The sequence below is a fragment of the Mugil cephalus genome, chromosome 21, assembly GCF_022458985.1.
Source record: "Mugil cephalus isolate CIBA_MC_2020 chromosome 21, CIBA_Mcephalus_1.1, whole genome shotgun sequence".
NCBI lineage: Eukaryota > Metazoa > Chordata > Actinopteri > Mugiliformes > Mugilidae > Mugil > Mugil cephalus.
The window spans coordinates 16770120-16787992 of record NC_061790.1 but is presented as its reverse complement, the minus strand read 5'-3'; the positions used below and the strand labels follow the sequence as shown (position 1 = coordinate 16787992).

Sequence of the window (17873 nt, the reverse complement as noted above, 5' to 3'; positions counted from 1 at the left end):
TTATCATGTATGTCTTAACTAAGGAAAGAGATCATTTGAAATGAAAACAGCAAACATCATGCACCAATCAGACATAACATTATGACCACCTTCCTAATATTGTGCAGGCCTCTTGCCTCTAAAACAGTTGTGACTCATCAGAGAGTGGATATGGGTCTTCTGAGGGTGTCCTGTGGTGTGTGTCGTTGTTAGTGGGGGCCTTTGGGCCCTATGGGCTCAGGGCCTCTGTGGATCCTGTTTGGTGTACATGCACATGCACTCTGGTTGCGTTTAATTAAAATGACATTTTTCCTTTGTGTTTTATTTGTAGTGTTGCCTCTGTGCATGTTTCCTGATGACCCTGATGAGTCACTAGGGTCGCGGGCGTTGCTGGAGCCTATCCCAGCTGTCATTGGGCAAGAGGTGGGGTACACCAATTGCTCCAGAAATGAAATATCTTCAAATTGCAATTTAATACTTTCCCAAACCGATCAGCTGTAGGGATTTTACTCACAGTGAATCATATTTTAATAAGGAGAGATCATTTAGAAGAAAGCAGCACAACTGACTTAAGTAACAAGAGCTTTTGGATATCTCTAAGGAGCAGAAAGGCTGATGGGAGACTTTATTTAGGATGCCCGTCCTGGACAACCAGTACGAGGTGGAAATGGGAAAGAATATGTAAAGAACAGTGACTTGGGATTGATTGACTTTTCAGGTTCCTGTGGATATAATTAAAAATGTTCCCCGACACTTTCTTTAATTTATGCTTTAGTTGTTTTACAAATAGAAATATTCACACAGTATTAAAAGAGACACCTGAACAAAAGAAGAATGGGTATGCATCAGCTATTACTATTTAAATGTTATTCCTATGTAGTTTTTACCACATAGTAAAAATACTTTCAAGTGAAAGATGAAGTACTTTTTGTGCATTAGAATCGTGCTTCTCAAAGTAATATTACATATTCTAGGACAATCTTATTTATGCATAAACATATACACAGCCTAGGCCAGTAGTGTTAAACATAGAGCTTGGGGGTCCCATCTGGCATGTGGAATGAATTTGCAAAATTAACCTGAAGAAATTAACTGCTATTCCTAATATGTCCACTGGGGTGTGTTCTGCTGGGTGACCAAGCTGTATGTGGCCCCTAAACTAAAGCAAGTTGGACACCCCTGGTCTAGGCTGGTAAAGGTGGAGCAGATTTTAACAATTGTTTTATAGAATTGGGTAGATAACTCTGAAGGGGTGCATTCTGTTTTAGCAGTTCATCCTGTGTAAAATGTTAATTTCCTATTTAACTATGAACGTAAGCTGTTAGAAAGAATGTGTAAAGAAGTAAATGTGTAAAGTAAAAGTACTACACATACTATAAAGTTTGTCTTTAAATACTCATCTTGAGGAAAAGATACCTATGAATTATCTTATATTAATACAAGGTGCCCTCTGCCCTGTATTAAATGCTGACAAGAGGAAGCGGTACTTTGGCCTAGATAAGTATCAAGTCTAACATGAGAATATTTGATTCATTTACAAACCAGTTAAACATTATCCCAAAACCATCTCAAAATACTTCTAAAGGTTAAACCCATGTTTTCTCAAGATTAAATATTAGTCCAAGCCTTGGGTACCCTCTCTGCTCATCCCTTTCATCTAAACCTGGGGAACTGAGAAATATTTTAGGTATTTACATCAAAGAAGAGACACTTTTTTTATTACTGACCCCTGAAGGGCAGCTTCACAGCCCTGTAACCTAACTCTCTAATCCCAGTTGATTCCTTCATTTTAACAGTAAAGGATTCCCAGCACGTTGTGCAACCGCCTTCAGACACAGGATTTTTATGAACCGCTGCCCACCAATGAGGTTCAAGCTGAGTTGTCTCAGGGCCCAGGGGAGTGGCGCTTGGAGCGAAGTTCTAGCGTGTTCAGGCAGGATGTGCTGTCTGTCTTTCCATTTTCTTCATCCTTGCTCTGTAAGGAAGCCTCAGCGTTTCACTCCTAATTGCTGACATTTGGAATTGCTGTCTCCGGAGTAGATCATGAGCAGAGCGACTGAGGTTGAATGAGAATGCAGGACACCTGGGATTCACAGGAGAAACCGACGGGACAGATCAGTGATCACTATACGCAGCTCCAAGGTACAGTCTAATGCTGAGCTACTGCTGTGTATAGCTATAAAACTAATGAAACACGTAGCTCTTTTCCTTCTTTATGCGCCTACACGAGTTATTTTCCAGGAAGTTTTGGGGGCTTTGATTGGTTTGTCGGTTTTATTTGTCGATTCGCAGAATTTTTAATAAAATGCTTTTTAACAGTGAAAAAAGATTAGAATCTCTAATGCCTGATTTCCAGGATTAAGCAACAGCTGATTTACGCACACAGGCAGTTTCTCTTGTTCTTCTATAAATCCAGTGTGTAGGATTTAGCAGAAATTGAAGATATTTTGGTGTATTATCGCCTGCAACTATGTATTATGGTGTTTTTGAAGAGGAGCTCTTCATATCTACAGAGGTCACAGGTCATCTACCGATGAGCACACCATATCATGTGTGCAGCTATTCACAACAGATAAACAAATAGTGTATCTAGAGAGGGACTAAAACCTTTTTTGTGGCTTTACCCCCTGCGATTTTTACTACATGCTTGCTATGCAAGGGGTAAAAGAGTTGTATTTGCAGTCACTGCTAGAGGCCACTAAAGCCATCCGAGTCCTATCATATGCTACACAAAGTCTACAGTATATATATATATATATACTGGGGCTGTGAAAATTAACGCGTTAACTCAGATTAATCCATCGTCACGATTAATGTGATTAAAAACTTTATGCATTTAATCCATCTGCAGCTCAGAATGATTCTGACCATCTCATTTCAGGGAGTTTGTCCAAGTAGAGTTACCATCACGCATGTGCAAATGTGCAGTTGATCCAGGAGTGACAGGCAACAGAACCAAGTGATAAAGATGGAAGGGGCTAAACAGAACGCTCATCCTCTACATGGGGCATTTGAGTACAAAAAATAACCCAAGACAGAACAGTGGACCAACATAAAGTACTATGCACACTCTACAGGAAGGCGTTTTCTTTTCACCGAAGCACTTCCAGCTTAAAATAGCACATTAACACCAAGCATATGTAAGTCAGGGATTCTGCTAGCACTATGGCTAATGCATCACCCAGCTTCACAAAGCCAAACCAAAACAAACCAAGACAAAGAGCTGGCAATGCTGGCTTGCAAATATGTGTCCACTCCTGCAACCACTGTTCACTGGAAGAGACTGTTCTCAGATGCAGCAACATTGGAAATAAGAAGCGGTCAGCTCTCCTCTCGTTGGACAATGTCTACAAGTTAGTTTGTCTTAGTAGCAACAGGGACACATTAATGTGGACAAATGTTGGTTTTAAAAAAAGACAAAAAGCAGTTCAGTTGTTTCAAGTTGTTTTGTTGACACTGTTTAATCAACACGTTAAGTGCAGATATATCCTCTTCTTTCTTAAGTCTGTTTGCTCATGCAAAATGAAACGTGATTAATATAGATTAAGAATTAATGATATTTAATCGTGATTAATCGAAATTAATCCACAGCAACCCTGTGATTAATCTGATCCTCAGATGAGAGAAAAGCAGTGCAGAAGAGGACCTTCACCAGATGGATGAATGTGTTTCTGAACAGAGTAAGGCTCAGATTAAGACAACCTCACTGCGTGTGTTGCTCACAAATACAAGCGACAATAACGGCCCTGTGTCTGTATCACCAGTGTGATCCTCCACTTGAAGTGCACGACCTGTTTGTTGACATTCAGGATGGCAGAATACTCATGGCCCTGCTGGAGGAGCTGTCTGGGTGCAAACTGGTATGAATCATGTGTCCACGTGGTGGACTAATGTGAAGCAGTCGAAGAAATGAGAATATATTACACTTGTCTCCATTTATTTAATTAATGTCCTTCCTGTTTGTGTTGAGATCATTTGCTTTATGTGGGAACCTAGAGAAACATGTGATCCAGTCTTGTGCCTAACCATAACTTTACAGCCATTTAGCTTAGGAAACAGTTAACCTGTCCACCTCTGAAGCGGGAAAACAAAAGACAAAAAGCTAACCGTCTTTTGGCTGTAGCTTCATATTTTCCGTATGTGATAGTGGTAAGTTAGAATAAATGTATTTCAAAATGTTTATCTATTCCCGAATGTGAGCATCCAGTAATCTCTGCCATTAGCTTTACAGGTTCAGGTCGTCTTCTCATCGCATTTTCAGGCTGAACAACATTTCCAAGGCCCTAGCTTTCCTAGATGATCGACACGTAAGTGTGTTTACTTGTAAACACAGTGACAGTGTGTGAATGAATATCACTCCTACTATCCACTCCAGTATAACTAGATTGATGCCAACTCTGTTATCCTCCAGGTGAGACTGTTTGGCATCGATGCCTCCGGTATTGCTGATGGCACCCCTTCTGTTGTACTTAACCTTGCCTGGAACATCATTCTTCATTTCCAGGTAGTTTTCCCCCATCGACCATCAGTCTAACGTCTGTGCTGTAATGTAGTTTCACGCTCATTGCCGAGGTGTTATTTTTTGTCACTGACCTCACATACACACCATCTCCATCTTACTCCAGGTAAAGGAGGTAACCAGAGGCCTCCAGAGGCATTTGTCTTCTAGCCTCTCTTCCTTATCAGTAGGCAGTTACCCTTCCTGTGATGACCTCTCACCGCAGTCAGATGACCCTGACAGCTACTCCTGTAACACTCTGCCAAGCAAAGGCCGAAAGGCTTCCAGGGAACCAAAGTACCATGGGAAAGCAATCAACACACTCCTGCAGTGGGTTCAAAGATGCACATCTAAGTGAGTCTGAAAAAGATGTAGTTGCGTACACCTTCACCTTCCACCTCTACTGTACAGCCCTAATGATTGATTTCAAACGTGTCTGTTTGTTCTGTTGAGTTCATACATGTATGTATGTTATGTTCTTTTAAATATGCAGGTACGGGGTGGATGTGACTGACTTTGGAAAGGGCTGGAGGAGTGGTCTGGCATTCCTTGCTATGATTAAGTCCATAAACCCAGACTTGGTTGACCTATGGGACAGCTTGTCCAGAGAGCCAAAAGAAAATATTCAGCAGGCCTTCATAATAGCCCATCAGAGTTTGGATGTACCGCCTCTCCTGGAGCCTGAAGGTAAGTGCTTCCTTAACGAGTGCCTTAAATCCATTTAGTTTCCTCCACAGAGACAAATGTCTTTCTGTAAGGCATCATTTACCCCGCTGTTAGAAACTTATTGCGGTGTAATGACACCACCTACTAAAGAAATAAATCAGAAACACAAGTCCCACTGCAGATAAGTCTCACCAAAGGTAGTTTGTGTAGCTTGTACTGGCAATGTATTTTTAATTGTCCTTCCTTTGTCACGTAAACTCTCAAACTGGTCCTCGCAGGATTAAAAAGTGAAAATGTTTGTCATTCCTCCCACAGATGTGATATGTGCCTCACCAGATGAGAGGTCCATCATAACCTACGTGTCTATGTTCCTGGGACATATTTCAGGCGTAGATGAGGTTTGTGGGCCATTTGACATTTTGAAGAATACATTCGTATTCGGGAGTTAGATAAGAATACTGATGCCAGTCTGACTGGTAAATATTAAGCTACCACCGGCAGCCAGTTAGCTTAGCTTAGCTTAGTTTACTTTAGTATAATAACTGGAAACGGGGAAATAGCTAGCTTGCCTCGCTACATAGGATCAAAACTTTTTTATCCACCTAAAACTTCGCAGGAAGTGGGATTGATTTGGGGATATTTTTTTCTTCAGGGAGATGTGTTGAAGAATTTATATTAAGTCATTTAATTTTATTGTGAAAACTCAAGGCACAAATTTGTATTATGCGCAGTGGCATGTGAAGGAAACCGGTGTCAATGCATTTGGCTGCATTTTTAATAGAAGTTGACTATGTGTAGCCATAAACTGATGGCCGAAACATGATGTGTGATAGCGCTCTCATGGTGCATCAACTTTCATTTTTAAACAGATGATGACATAACATCCACGAGGACTTGAGCAAACTTGGAAGCAAAAATCGGCAGACATGACTAATGATTAGAGACAGGGACATCTACATCCAAAGACATTTGACAAAAATCTTGCCAAAACTAAAGCAATTTCTTCCTTTGTGTAATCACTTACCTTCTATTACAGGGTCACACAACAGAAACTGAAGTTCCTCATATTCACAGTTTTGGATTACTTGAGTCAGTCAGGTTTGGCGAGACCCTTGCTGATGACCCACAAGCCCAAGCTTTGCTTAAAAGCTTGGGAAAGAGCAGTGAGCAGTTGCTCTGGAAGCGGTGGTCCAGGAGATCTTCGGGGAGTCCCAGTACAACTTTCCTTCCCACCAACACAGTGGTCACCTCCAGCTTTTCCTCCAACAGCAGTAGCCAAAGCATTACTGATCAACGTACGGCCAATGATGCCATCTTGGTGTTCAACAAAAAGAAAGGCAGGTGTCGAAGTGTTTTTCAGCCACCCAGTCCACTGGACACGGGCGTAGTAAGCAAGGAGATCCAATCGTGGATGGAAAAGGGTTTAGATCGGAGCTACAGCAATCGAAGAGTCGATGAAAGTTACTTTTCCATAAGCTCTGAGGAGGGAATCTACACCTTGTCAGCACTGGACTCAGATGAGGAGGATGCCTACAGCTACATTCTAGATCTGAATAAAGAGGTTTTTCAAACATACAGTCAGTTTAAAAACAATGTCCCAAAGGTTGAAGAGGAAACAGCAGAGGAAATGAATGAAGAGTTGAAACACCTGGAAGCATCTGAGATGTTTATTGGCGATGAATGTAAACACAAGGAAGGATTCCTTCCATCAAATTCAGATTTTGAGCTAGAATCAAACGTCAGGGCTCAGTCAGTGATTTACAGTGAGTTTGATTTGGATAAGAATAAAAGTAGCCTCACAGAGATGATAAACAATAGAGATGACTTGGAGCCAGTTGGAAGTGGATGCAAAGAGGGATTTGAAGAGGACAATGTAGTTAGGAGACACAGTAATGATAATGGCAGTTATTGTGAAGAAGAAAGGGGCAAGAGGCTGCAAGATGCTAGGAAGGATGAATATGACACAAGAGAAAATGATGCAAAGACTGTTGAGGCAAGTGAGAAGAGAAGAGTACAGGAAGATCTGAGAAAATTTGAGGAAGGGCAGGATTTAAGGAAAGAAGGCTATGTAAAGGAAGAAGAGAAGAGAAATCTAAAAAATGTGATGTTGGAAAGTTTTAAGGTAGAAATAAATGGAAAAGTGTTGGTTGAAAGGATCAGCGCAGCTCGAATTAACGCAGAAGAATACGGTTGGGGAGACAACGTGGCAAAAAGGCATTTAACCAAGACTGGTCGAGACGAAGAAAAGATGGGCAACACTGCTGAAGCACATTCTGAGTCTTATGAAACACCAGATGGGAAAGATAGGGAGCTACTGTTCAGGAAACACAAAGATCTGACAACAATAGGCCGTCCTATAGAAACAAGTAAAGTACATGACACTGATGGAGGTGATCACATCCATGATGATGACCAGAGTTGGATTCCTGCCTGCGGTGCAACTTCTCAGTCATTCAGGTAGTTATCTGTACATATAAAACACATCAAATACTGCAAGCTTTATACTTTACACTCACAACATTCATTCATTTTCCTGTAACTGTCCCCGAGGGCTAATTAAAGAACAGTATTATGACCAAAAGAAAGAAATATGGAAAATATCTATGCGAACACAACCTTTGGAGAAACATCTGTGGCGCTGATAACAGTAATGATTTAAAAAAACAGCGTGCTTCACTTTTAAGATGATTTTAGATGAAAGAAATAACTGATGAGTTTGTCTGCTCCAACTTCGGCTGGAGTTTCTGGAGTGAAAACTTGAACCACATAGAGAGCAGAAAGGAGTTAGCCCAAACTTACACATTAATATTTCAGTTCCAATTAGGTGGATGTTCTAGCCTCTAGATCTCTGAAGAGATTTCTCTTCCCCTAATCTAAACACACAGTAAAAGAAGTATGTAAATAACGACAGCAGTTAGCAATGTACACCATGGCCTTTGGAAATAACTGTAAGTTACAGATAAGGTATTTATCCAAGCAGACTTGTTTAGTATACAAAATGCTCGGCATTCATTTAGTAACATTACCCCCAACTCATAACAACTGTCGTCATCTAGAGTGGGTGCCACAGAGGCCGTGGAGAGCCACTAATCAGTTAATGAAACAATAAAGGCTTTGGATATATCAGTAAAAACTCTACATGGCTAAATTACAATATGGGGTATTTCATCGCTCCTGATTTTCTGAACCGTTTCCATTCCAGTCCACACTCTCATTCAATTGGATATTAACCAAGTATAAATTCATTTACAGATATTTCAGTTTTTAAACTATTTAAACTATTTTTAAACAACTTTAAAACCATTGTCATTGGTTCCACAAATTTGTGAAATTTCCGCAATATTTTTCCACTACTTGGCACATCTGCCATATGGCTTTGCTTTTGTGTTGCTCTTCTACTGCTCTTCTCTAAGTCATCATACTTTTTAAATGCGAATTGAATTTGAATTTGTAAATACCACAGGTAGGGTAAATCCTTATGGTCTCTTCTTCTGAACAGGTTGAACACTGCCTCATTTGAAGGCACTAACAGTTTGAGATCATCCCTTATCTATTTCATTTTTTTTAATGTATCTATGACTTCAACTGCTTCAGCCTCAGCTGTGACAGCCGTGACGGGGGCTTTTATGTACCATCAGTTTAAAAAATTTGCACACAATTGCATGTTTGTGTGTGCCTTGATTTGCTGCTTTAGTTGCAACTTTTAAATGATACGTGATGAACGTGTAAAAGTGTCTGACTCTTATCAATCCTCTTTATCTCCTTTTCAACAGTGGGGAAGGATTCCTCCTTCAGTCTTTAGCATCCTCTTGTGACTTGACTCCATTAGAGCTGCAAATGCTCTTGGTCCTGTGGATCCTGCTCTACTGCTGCCTCATCCTATCTCAGATGAACCCCTGAGTCTCCCTGCAGCGCACCCTTCTTAATAAGATATGCTTATTAGCCCAGTTTTCACTAATGAGCCAAACGGGGGAACACTTCGAGCTGGGCTGACTCTTTATCTGTGTCACTAAATTTCCCTCAAGGCAACATTAAATGATTATGTTTGCTTCTTGCTGCTAGCAGATACAATTTGTAATTTGCTATAGTGTCAGATCAACACACAATTCTGTAATCCCCATTGTTACACAGATTTTCTGCTTCTTGGTCTTACGCTACATACATTATCCGACGTGGTTTTTGGGCCGTTTTTGCTCAATGTATTTCAGAAAAAAACACTGTTTGTGTAATAGATTTTCCTGGCACAATTACTCCCTTCCATTTCACTTGATAATCAGCCACATGGTGGCATCGCAGCTTCACAGCAGCGACTGTCTCACACGACAGACCATCTATACTGCATTCTGCTGCCTGCTGAGACCTGCTGTTTAATTAGAAGCTGTACTGACGTGCTGAGATGAAGCTGATAATATTTAATGAGCACTTTGACATGTCGCACACACTCACTCGGTCACTTGTGGCTTAGAATGTATACAGTTTCATTATTCTCATCTCAGACACTGCGTGATAGTTGCAGCGGATGATTAGAGCATGCATTTTCCATGTCAGTTTTGTAAATGTGCAATAAACAATATTCCAACTTTTGCATCTACATAAATGTGGTCCACTCCATAAGATAGATTCAGGCCTGTAGGCACTGTATTTCAAGGAAGCTTATACAGATTGGACTTTTGTATGGGGCCTGCTGGAATACCACAGTGTGTACACAGTGAAACGGGAGCAAAAGAAAAACGAGCATAAGTTGCATAAGTGTTCAAAATCCGTGTTGACCAGAATGTGCATTGAAGGGGGGAATGAGTGTGCCTTGTCCTTGCCTTATCCACCAAACACATATTAATTCTAAGAAACAAAAAACAGGCTGCCGTTGTTTGTTTAGAGCTCAACCCAAGGGTCAAAAGCTCAGCCCGGGAGATCAATATTCTTTCAACACCGCCACCACCCCCGCACTGAGCCATGAGAACAACACTTCCCCCAAAGCAGGAGTTTGGCCGGTCTCATGCGCAATCAAGCCAGGAAGGCGAGAGAAGAAGCGATGATGTCTGTGCATAGTTTTACATTTGTTACACTGCTAGCATTGTTAACGTGTTCCTCAGCGTATAGGTCAGCTGTTCCAAAGCCTGACAAACTCTTCAGCAGGCCTGTGCGAAGCGAAAGAGAGGCCACTCGGCAACAGCTCAACATATCAGCCCTTAACACAGCGCTGGCCTTTGAACCATACCGTGACCTGGCCACCAGGACCACTGCTGAGCCCGGTACCCAGCAGCAGCAACAGCAGCACAACATCTTGTTCTCACCCTTGGGCCTGGCGTCAGCTCTGGCTCTGCTGTGCCAAGTCTCTGGGTCCGAGAGTCGGAGCCAGGCCCTGGAGGCCCTGGGGGTGGCAGCCAACTCTACAGAGCAGAGCGTGGAGGTCACCATAGCTGCTCTTGCAGATCTGCTGCGTAGCCTCACCCTCCTGGAGGGCGGGGGCAGAGGTGGGGTCCAGAAAGCACCGTCTGCGGGTGGAGCTGGGACAGATGCTAGGATTGGTGGGGCCACGGCAGGGGTGGGAAAAGGAGGAGAGAATGCCGGGGAGAGAAGTGATGACGCAGAGGGTAGGAAAGGGACTAAGAATGGAGTTAATGCTGGTCACCTAAGAGTGTGGAGCAGCCTGCATGCTGATGGAAAACCCTCACTTGACTATGAGAGCTTTTTGTCCAGGCCACAGCTCACTGAGCCCCCTGTCTTCAACATCAGTTCTGAGACGTTAAAAGAGTTGCAAACCTCCGGCAAACTTATAGTCAACAATTACGTATATTTCAAAGGTATCGTCTTGGTGTGCGAGTAATAAAATGAATAATTTTAACCTTAAATCATAACCTTAAATGCTTTGCAAAAAACAACATTCAAGAACCTCAATTACAAGTTTCAATTTAGGTTTGCTCTCTTTCATTAATGTGTTCCTTTTATCAATGACATATAATTCAGGTCTTCTGCCATTTGAGCTCCGCCACACGGTGCTACGGCGCTTCCAGCTGAATGCTACGGCTAACGCGGAAGTCATCACGATGTTCAAGGATGACTCTTCTGAAGTGATGATGCTGTACGACACCAACTGCTCAGCCACAGTGGTGCGGCTTGCACATTCAGAACGTCTGGCCTCTCTCCTCCTGCTTCCCAAAGCTGAGCTGCAGCCGCTGGAGGACTGCCTCTCAGACAGCCGCATGAGCTTTTGGCTCAACAACCTGAAGCCGGGGTAGGTGGGGGAATCCAAATTGTTGAATAAGAATGAAATGCAAGAATGAAAAACTATGTCATGCTACCTTCTTCCTGGCATGCTTTTTTGGCTACTTGTGCAGAATTCAGTGCCATGGACTGGAAGGCACAAGTGAGTGTCATTTCAATTTTATGGAGTGACTCAACATGTGCCATTTTGCATCCCTGTTTGAACTGGTTGAAGTGAAAGATTTTAAGGTTAAGACAGGTGGAGCTTGGAAACAACTATATGAAAAACTATCTGAAAACTGTATTTATGCGCACAGTTGGGATGCTTACTTGCCAGTTTATACTTACACTTCACTACATTTATGTTACAGCTTAAGTTATTTTACAATGAAGATTTGCTGGCTAAACTAAACTACCCAAATATACATATTAGCTGACACTTTGTTGGCATTGAATACTTAATACTTACTTATTGCAAGTACAAATGAAAGTGCTCTTTCTTGATTATACTTTAACTTTTAATTGTATTTTTACAGTGTTATTAAATAGACAGATTGGACCCAGTACACACCATCTAGGGTAGGTTCGTCTCTGTTTAGTCGAAAACAGTATGCCTACATTGAATCCAGAACTGCTGATCTCCAGTTGGCCTCTGTCCTTGGATACAATGAGGACAGAAGTATTGACGTAACTGCAGATTTTAGTGAGATGCACATCTGCACAGCCAACTGTAACACATCTGAAAAGATTTTCAGTCATCCAGATCATGAAGTCCTGAAGTCGGCTGGACTCACCTTGCCTTTGTCTTAGCATTGTTTTTGGAAGAGCCTCCTGCAACCTACATTCTATAAAGAATAGGATGTAGTTCACGCTCACACTTGACGCAGAAGGTAGGTAAGGGTCTAAGACGGCAGGTTATGCTGGTCACTTAAGAGTGTGGAGCAACCTGCATGCTGATGGAAAACTCTCACTTGACTATGAGAGTTTTTTGTTCAGGCGTCATTTGTCATAGCTAAGTGCCATGGTTAGAAAGCAAGGTTAAAAAGCAAAATATTTCACTGGATACTCACTAAGGTAAAAATAGGTGTAAGGTGAAGAAACCTGGCTGTTGGTTATTGTACCAGCTTGATGCTGGTAGACAGTTGTATTATATACTAATTTACTTTTAGAGGTTTTGCATTGTACTACTATGCCATCCAGGCCCTGGCTAATTCCAAAAGTTGTGCGTGGGGTGTTTACTGATGCCAATGCAAGACAATTAGCAACCTGTAAATGCACCCAGCCTGCACTCAAAGCACATGTTATCATGATATAATTCAAAAAACGTGAGCTATATAAAATCTACCAGTGTACAGTTGTCATGGATGAGGAGATTAAAACTATTTCTGCATACCAGGCTGAAAGCAGTTCTTCTGTAAACTTAGGTATTTATAACATAGACGTCTGTGGAAACTTACTTGCCTTTGGGACCAGTCTCAAAGGACCATTTGAAAAACTTTTTCAGCCACTTGTATGCAAAGGAATCCAGAAAACCCATCAACTTGGCACATTTTGTACTCTGCTTCTGTTTGGATGTACATAGCCAACCCCTTTTCCCACTGCTGTGCTGAAATTTCCATCCAACTGTGAAGAAATACATTTCCGCGTGTTTGGGTGTGGGCTTACAAGGAGATTAGGATCAGAGTACTCCCTCTGCCACCGTTTGCCAAATTCACTTACACTAAATGTCCTAGAAATGTCCAGATTTATGGGTCTCATCTGTGCAAATACAGCTAACTACATCTAAATATTTTATTTACAGTGGCCTGATACTTCACACATTCACAATTGCGCATGTTTGATTCCGGCCTGTACCCTTTGCTGCATGTTATCCAACTTTAACTATTTTATCTGCAGCGTTTCTCATTTATTCTAGCTAGCCCTCAGATAATAAAAATACTGTTAAATGCTTAAAAACTTGTATCAGTGAGGTAATTTCTGGTGCTGTGTTTTCTGAGTTTAGTCATGAAGCATTGTAGAAGCCAATAACGTAATAATGGCCGACAACGTAATAACAGCCGATAACGTAATAAATGTCCTGAACCGATAACGTAATAACTTTTGGCCAATAATGTAATAACTTATTACATTATGTAAGTTTTCCACTTAAGTTCCAAAACTTACAAATACAGACAATTACTCTTATAGTGCATCTTCTGTAGAGAAGAGTGCACAGATCCTGGTCCAGGATGAAACATCGAAAATCCAAGAGTACATCAAGAAAATGTCCCCAAATGACTAACTGCTAAGAGAATGTCTCAGACAACAGAAACCCAAAGAGAGTGCAGAGGAAGAGGAGCAGACAACCTGGAGGGACAAGCCCCTACACGGCATGTACTACCATCAAATTGAAGTGGCTATTGAAAAAACCTACCGATGGCTGGAAAAGACTGGACTGACAGACAGCACAGAGGCACTTATCATGGCAGCACAAGAACAGGCCCTAAGTACAAGAGCCATAGAGGCCAAGATCTACCAGAGCAAATCAGACCCAAGGTTCAGACTGTGCAAAGACGCCCCCGAGACAATCCAGTACGTAGTAGCAGGGTGTAAGATGCTAGCAGGGTCAGCGTGCATGGAGAGGTATAACCAAGTGGCTAGGATAGTGTACAGGAACATCTGTACCCAGTATGGAATAGAAGCACAACAGGGCCAAGGTCCTGTGGAACTTCAGCTTCCAAACTGACAAACAGGTCCTGGCTAACCAACCAGACATAGTGGAGGTGCATGAAGAGCACAAGAAGGTTGTAGTGACAGATGTGGAGATACCAGCTGACGCCAACATCAGAAGGAAGGAAAACGAAAAGCTTGACAAGTATTGAAGGTGGCACGGATGAGGAAAGTTAAGGTGACTGTGGTCCCCGTCATGGTAGAGGCACTCAGGGCAGTGACCCCAAAACTGGGAGAGTGGCTCCAACAGATCCCAGGAACAACACCTGAAGCTTCTGTAGAGAAGAGTGCAGTCCTCGGAATAACTAAAATACTGTGCAGGACCCTCAAACTCTGGTAGAGGACCCGAGCTTGAGGATGGCACAGATACCACCCCATGAGGGTGAGAGGGACGTTTTTTTTTTTATCCCTCTATATATATACATTTCCACAAAATTCACCAGAAGTCATCAGCTAAAACACATACACGCACGCACGCACACACACACACACACACACACACACACACACACATTTTTCTTTAAAAAGGTTGATAGCCCTTGACAGTATCAAACTGTCTACAAAGCCTACAGTTAACTATAGTCAGTTAACTTTGAGTACATTCTCCATAATCTTATATCCTCTTGCGCTAAATATAAGATTATATGTGGTATATGCAAGAATTTTAACAAAATTAATTGAAGAAAATGAATCAGTGATTACCTTTCACCATGTGTGCTAGAAAGGGAGCAAAGAAGTTTGGAGAAGAAAGTCAAGGTCTCCCCATTGCCATCTAGTGGGAATTCAAAAAAACCCTTAAAAAAACCCTTATATATATATGTATATATATATATATATATATATATATTACGATCTTCAAGAATGAGTGTTCACAAGAGTGAATGTTCGAAATAAATAAAACTTAACTGAATTACATATCATACATATTTCAGATCATACTACTGTACATTTGCAAACATGTATGCTTCCACTAAATTTGGAGATAGCTTGATAGGCTAAGGAGTAGCAGATAGGACTAGAAATCCTTCTAACTATCAAGTTAAATATACAAGTACATGGAAGGAGAGACAGAGATTTTGTCACAGTTATATCCAATAACTCCAATAGCAAATCTTCATTATATCCAATAATAAAAGGTTAAATAAATTAATATTGGTATATTATTACATTATTACATTTGCAAAGGATTTTTTTTTAAAACCAGGCCAATAATGTAATAAGTTATTACATTATTATGTTATTGGTTCAAGACTTTTATTACGTTATTGGCCTATTACATTTTAAAAGCGGCAAATTTATTACGTTATCGGCGTCATCATCATTGGCTTCTATAAGCATTCATGGTGGTTTAACTATGAGCATGTTAATACAAAGGTTAGCATTACTGTCCATCTACCATGTTCAACCCTGATCTAGTGTATTTGTTTATTCCAGACTCTGCAGTATATTGGGCTACGTCACATGCTCTCTGGTCCCCTGCGGTTGCCTGCTCTCGGTTGTAATGTGATGAATGATGCTGAGTAGATTCTAAATCAGCAATAATTACTGCTCTCTATACATCAGTGACTGAAAGCCTGCAGTACGGGTCCCACAAGTTGTAACAAGACAGCTTAGAGCAAATCCATTAACACATTGATTGTTGTTTTCACAGGCGGGCAGAAATCCGTTTCCCCAAGTTTCGGCTGAGGAAATCCTACAGTTTAGAGAGCCTCCTGAGGAAGGCTGGAGTCTTGACTGCTTTCTCCCGCTCAGCCGACTTCTCTGGAACATCACAGAAGATGCTCAAACTTACCAAGGTTAAGCGAGAATCAAACTTGTCTTTGGAATACCATTCAATTATCAACCATGAACATGTGCTTGTGGAAAATTAATTTTCCTTCATCTCCATTGAATATCCACTCCCTAAACTCTTTCTCTGTTCTCCTGTTTCTGTGTGATTAGACTCATCATGAGGTTATGCTGGAGGTGGAAGAGACCAAGTCCGAAGATAGGGGGAGACCTGGCATCATGCTCGACTTCTCTGTCCCTCCAAGAATAACCTTTGACAGACCATTCATGATTCTAATCTATGATGATCTCACAGGGCTCGTCCTCTTCATCGGGAGAATTATTGATCCCACAGATGTCTAGAGCAAACATCAAACTCATCCCTTTCTTTTTCTCATCTGCAGAATGTGCCAACTTTGGCTGGAATTTGTCCCAATAGTATAGCATATAATTTGTGCAGAACAAAAATAATGCATTCCCAGCAGTTTCACTGAAATGTAAGAGTGTGCTTTTGTTTTTCAAACATTACGGGATGATTTATAGTTTATTCCTTCGTTTTCATAAAATGATGAAAAGACATTCAAATGGCAGTAATTTATCCCCTGACTGCACCTCTGCTATTCTTGCAAAAACATAAAACGCTTTTCTTCCATTACAAAAGCATTTTCTCTTTTTGTCACACATGTATATTTTTTTTCTCTCTGAAACCCAATTTCCTCCTGCAACATCTTTTTATCATCTTATGCAATTATTGGAAATTGCTTTGCTAGAGCGTCTCTGGGCTTGTTCGAAAGAAAAAGCTCGTGAAACGGTTTTCACTCTGTAGTGGGGTTTAGATGCTCTGGGACATTAGCTCATTTTTACCTTGGTCACATACACTCATGGAGACACTGCAGTGATATTTAGCTCATTGAGGAGATGATGGATAGGGGATGGTTTGATGAATAGGACAGCAGATCCATCACAGCTAACAGAAATGTCAGCCTATTAATCAGGAGGGGTCCTGGTGACTCATCGGAATCCCAGCTTTGCGAGTCCTTTGTGAAGGTGTGGGTTCCCCGGAGGTGGACATCAATGATCTGACAAGCTGTCGACATGTGCATAGTTGAGACAGCAGTCAAGGTTTGAACTTGCTCTTCTCTCAAGTCTTCCCTCAACTATCTGCAGAACATTTGCCCGAGTCCAACTCCATCTATGCCTGGTTTCCAGGACAGCTTGTCAGAAACTGTGTGAAATTATTCCCACATTTCAAGGATTATTGTAACTCAGCCTTCTATAATGGATGACGAAATGCTTCCATGCTTTGCTTCCCAAATGCTTCACTGGTGTTCCTCTCTAGTGTTCTCTATTATTTATTAACTTAGTTTGCTCATAGATCAATAGGACATGCTAAGGCTCAAGCTGAGCACTCTCTGCAGGACTACTACTTACGTGAAATGCAAATTAAAACACATCACAATACAGCCACATTTAATGTGGTAAAAAAGTAATATATTACTGGTCTGGAAACCTGACCTAATTTTTTGTGACTGCAAAGAAATGCTCCTGTGCTCCATTTGGTTTTGATGACACTTGAGTCACAATCTGATCACAGTTAGTGGGCTGTTTGGTGGCTATAAATCACATCTGATCAAACCTGAGAACCTAAGATAGGGGGCCAGGTTTTCAGGGGCTTTATCTCCACCTCAACGATTCCATGAGTTCAGTGGACGGACCTTGAGTTCACTGACCCTATAAGAGTGATTAACAGCTATATGGTTGAGAATAACTGTCAATGTGGAATTCATCAATGTTTTTCCATGGGTTCTTTTCAAAAAGGATTTCATGTGAAAGCCTTCAGGGTAGATACAGAGTTACCCAGATATCTTAGTGACCATGTATACTGTATGGATAGTTATTACTGACTCATTCCTCGAAAGATGTCCTTTAAGCATGAAAAACTGTGATGCAATACATTTCACATTTTTTGAACAGGTTATTATGTCACCCGTGGTTCTTTACCCATGTCGTGCTGTGTGTGAAAAGTTGCATCACTGAATAGTCCAGTCAG

At 41.3% G+C, this 17873-nt stretch overlaps 2 protein-coding genes across 4 annotated transcripts; both read left to right on the top strand.

Moving 5' to 3' along the window:
* Nucleotides 1-339: 339 nt before the first annotated feature.
* Nucleotides 340-9764, top strand: clmnb (calmin b). 3 transcript variants are annotated; one of them, XM_047574548.1, is made up of 11 exons: nucleotides 340-402; nucleotides 2020-2121; nucleotides 3598-3659; nucleotides 3744-3839; nucleotides 4203-4286; nucleotides 4391-4483; nucleotides 4605-4831; nucleotides 4971-5164; nucleotides 5459-5541; nucleotides 6180-7600; nucleotides 8917-9764. In XM_047574548.1, exons 2-11 carry the CDS (start codon nucleotides 2046-2048, stop codon nucleotides 9041-9043), a joined length of 2463 nt encoding a protein of 820 aa, XP_047430504.1. In that variant the 5' UTR covers nucleotides 340-402; nucleotides 2020-2045; the 3' UTR covers nucleotides 9044-9764. The 3 variants fall into 3 exon arrangements, with proteins under 3 accessions (XP_047430504.1, XP_047430503.1, XP_047430505.1); XM_047574547.1 differs by lacking the exon at nucleotides 340-402 and having other exon boundaries at nucleotides 1312-2121; XM_047574549.1 differs by lacking the exon at nucleotides 340-402 and having other exon boundaries at nucleotides 1414-2121; nucleotides 4241-4286; nucleotides 8917-9763.
* Nucleotides 9765-10031: 267 nt separating this feature from the next.
* Nucleotides 10032-16478, top strand: LOC124999567 (alpha-1-antiproteinase-like). Its single transcript, XM_047574550.1, has 4 exons — nucleotides 10032-10947; nucleotides 11111-11378; nucleotides 15708-15852; nucleotides 15998-16478. Exons 1-4 carry the CDS (start codon nucleotides 10140-10142, stop codon nucleotides 16184-16186), a joined length of 1410 nt encoding a protein of 469 aa, XP_047430506.1. The 5' UTR covers nucleotides 10032-10139; the 3' UTR covers nucleotides 16187-16478.
* Nucleotides 16479-17873: the final 1395 nt, after the last annotated feature.

Excerpts from the sequence above, each read along its gene's own strand:
- clmnb (XM_047574548.1), top strand. The coding sequence starts at position 2,046 with ATGAGAATGCAGGACACCTGGGATTCACAGGAGAAACCGACGGGACAG. Across the intron at positions 3,840-4,202 it reads AGCTGTCTGGGTGCAAACTG|CTTTACAGGTTCAGGTCGTC; the intron begins GTATGAATCATG and ends CTCTGCCATTAG. Across the intron at positions 7,601-8,916 it reads GCAACTTCTCAGTCATTCAG|TGGGGAAGGATTCCTCCTTC; the intron begins GTAGTTATCTGT and ends CCTTTTCAACAG.
- LOC124999567 (XM_047574550.1), top strand. The coding sequence starts at position 10,140 with ATGCGCAATCAAGCCAGGAAGGCGAGAGAAGAAGCGATGATGTCTGTG. Across the intron at positions 10,948-11,110 it reads CAATTACGTATATTTCAAAG|GTCTTCTGCCATTTGAGCTC; the intron begins GTATCGTCTTGG and ends CATATAATTCAG. Across the intron at positions 11,379-15,707 it reads CTCAACAACCTGAAGCCGGG|GCGGGCAGAAATCCGTTTCC; the intron begins GTAGGTGGGGGA and ends TTGTTTTCACAG.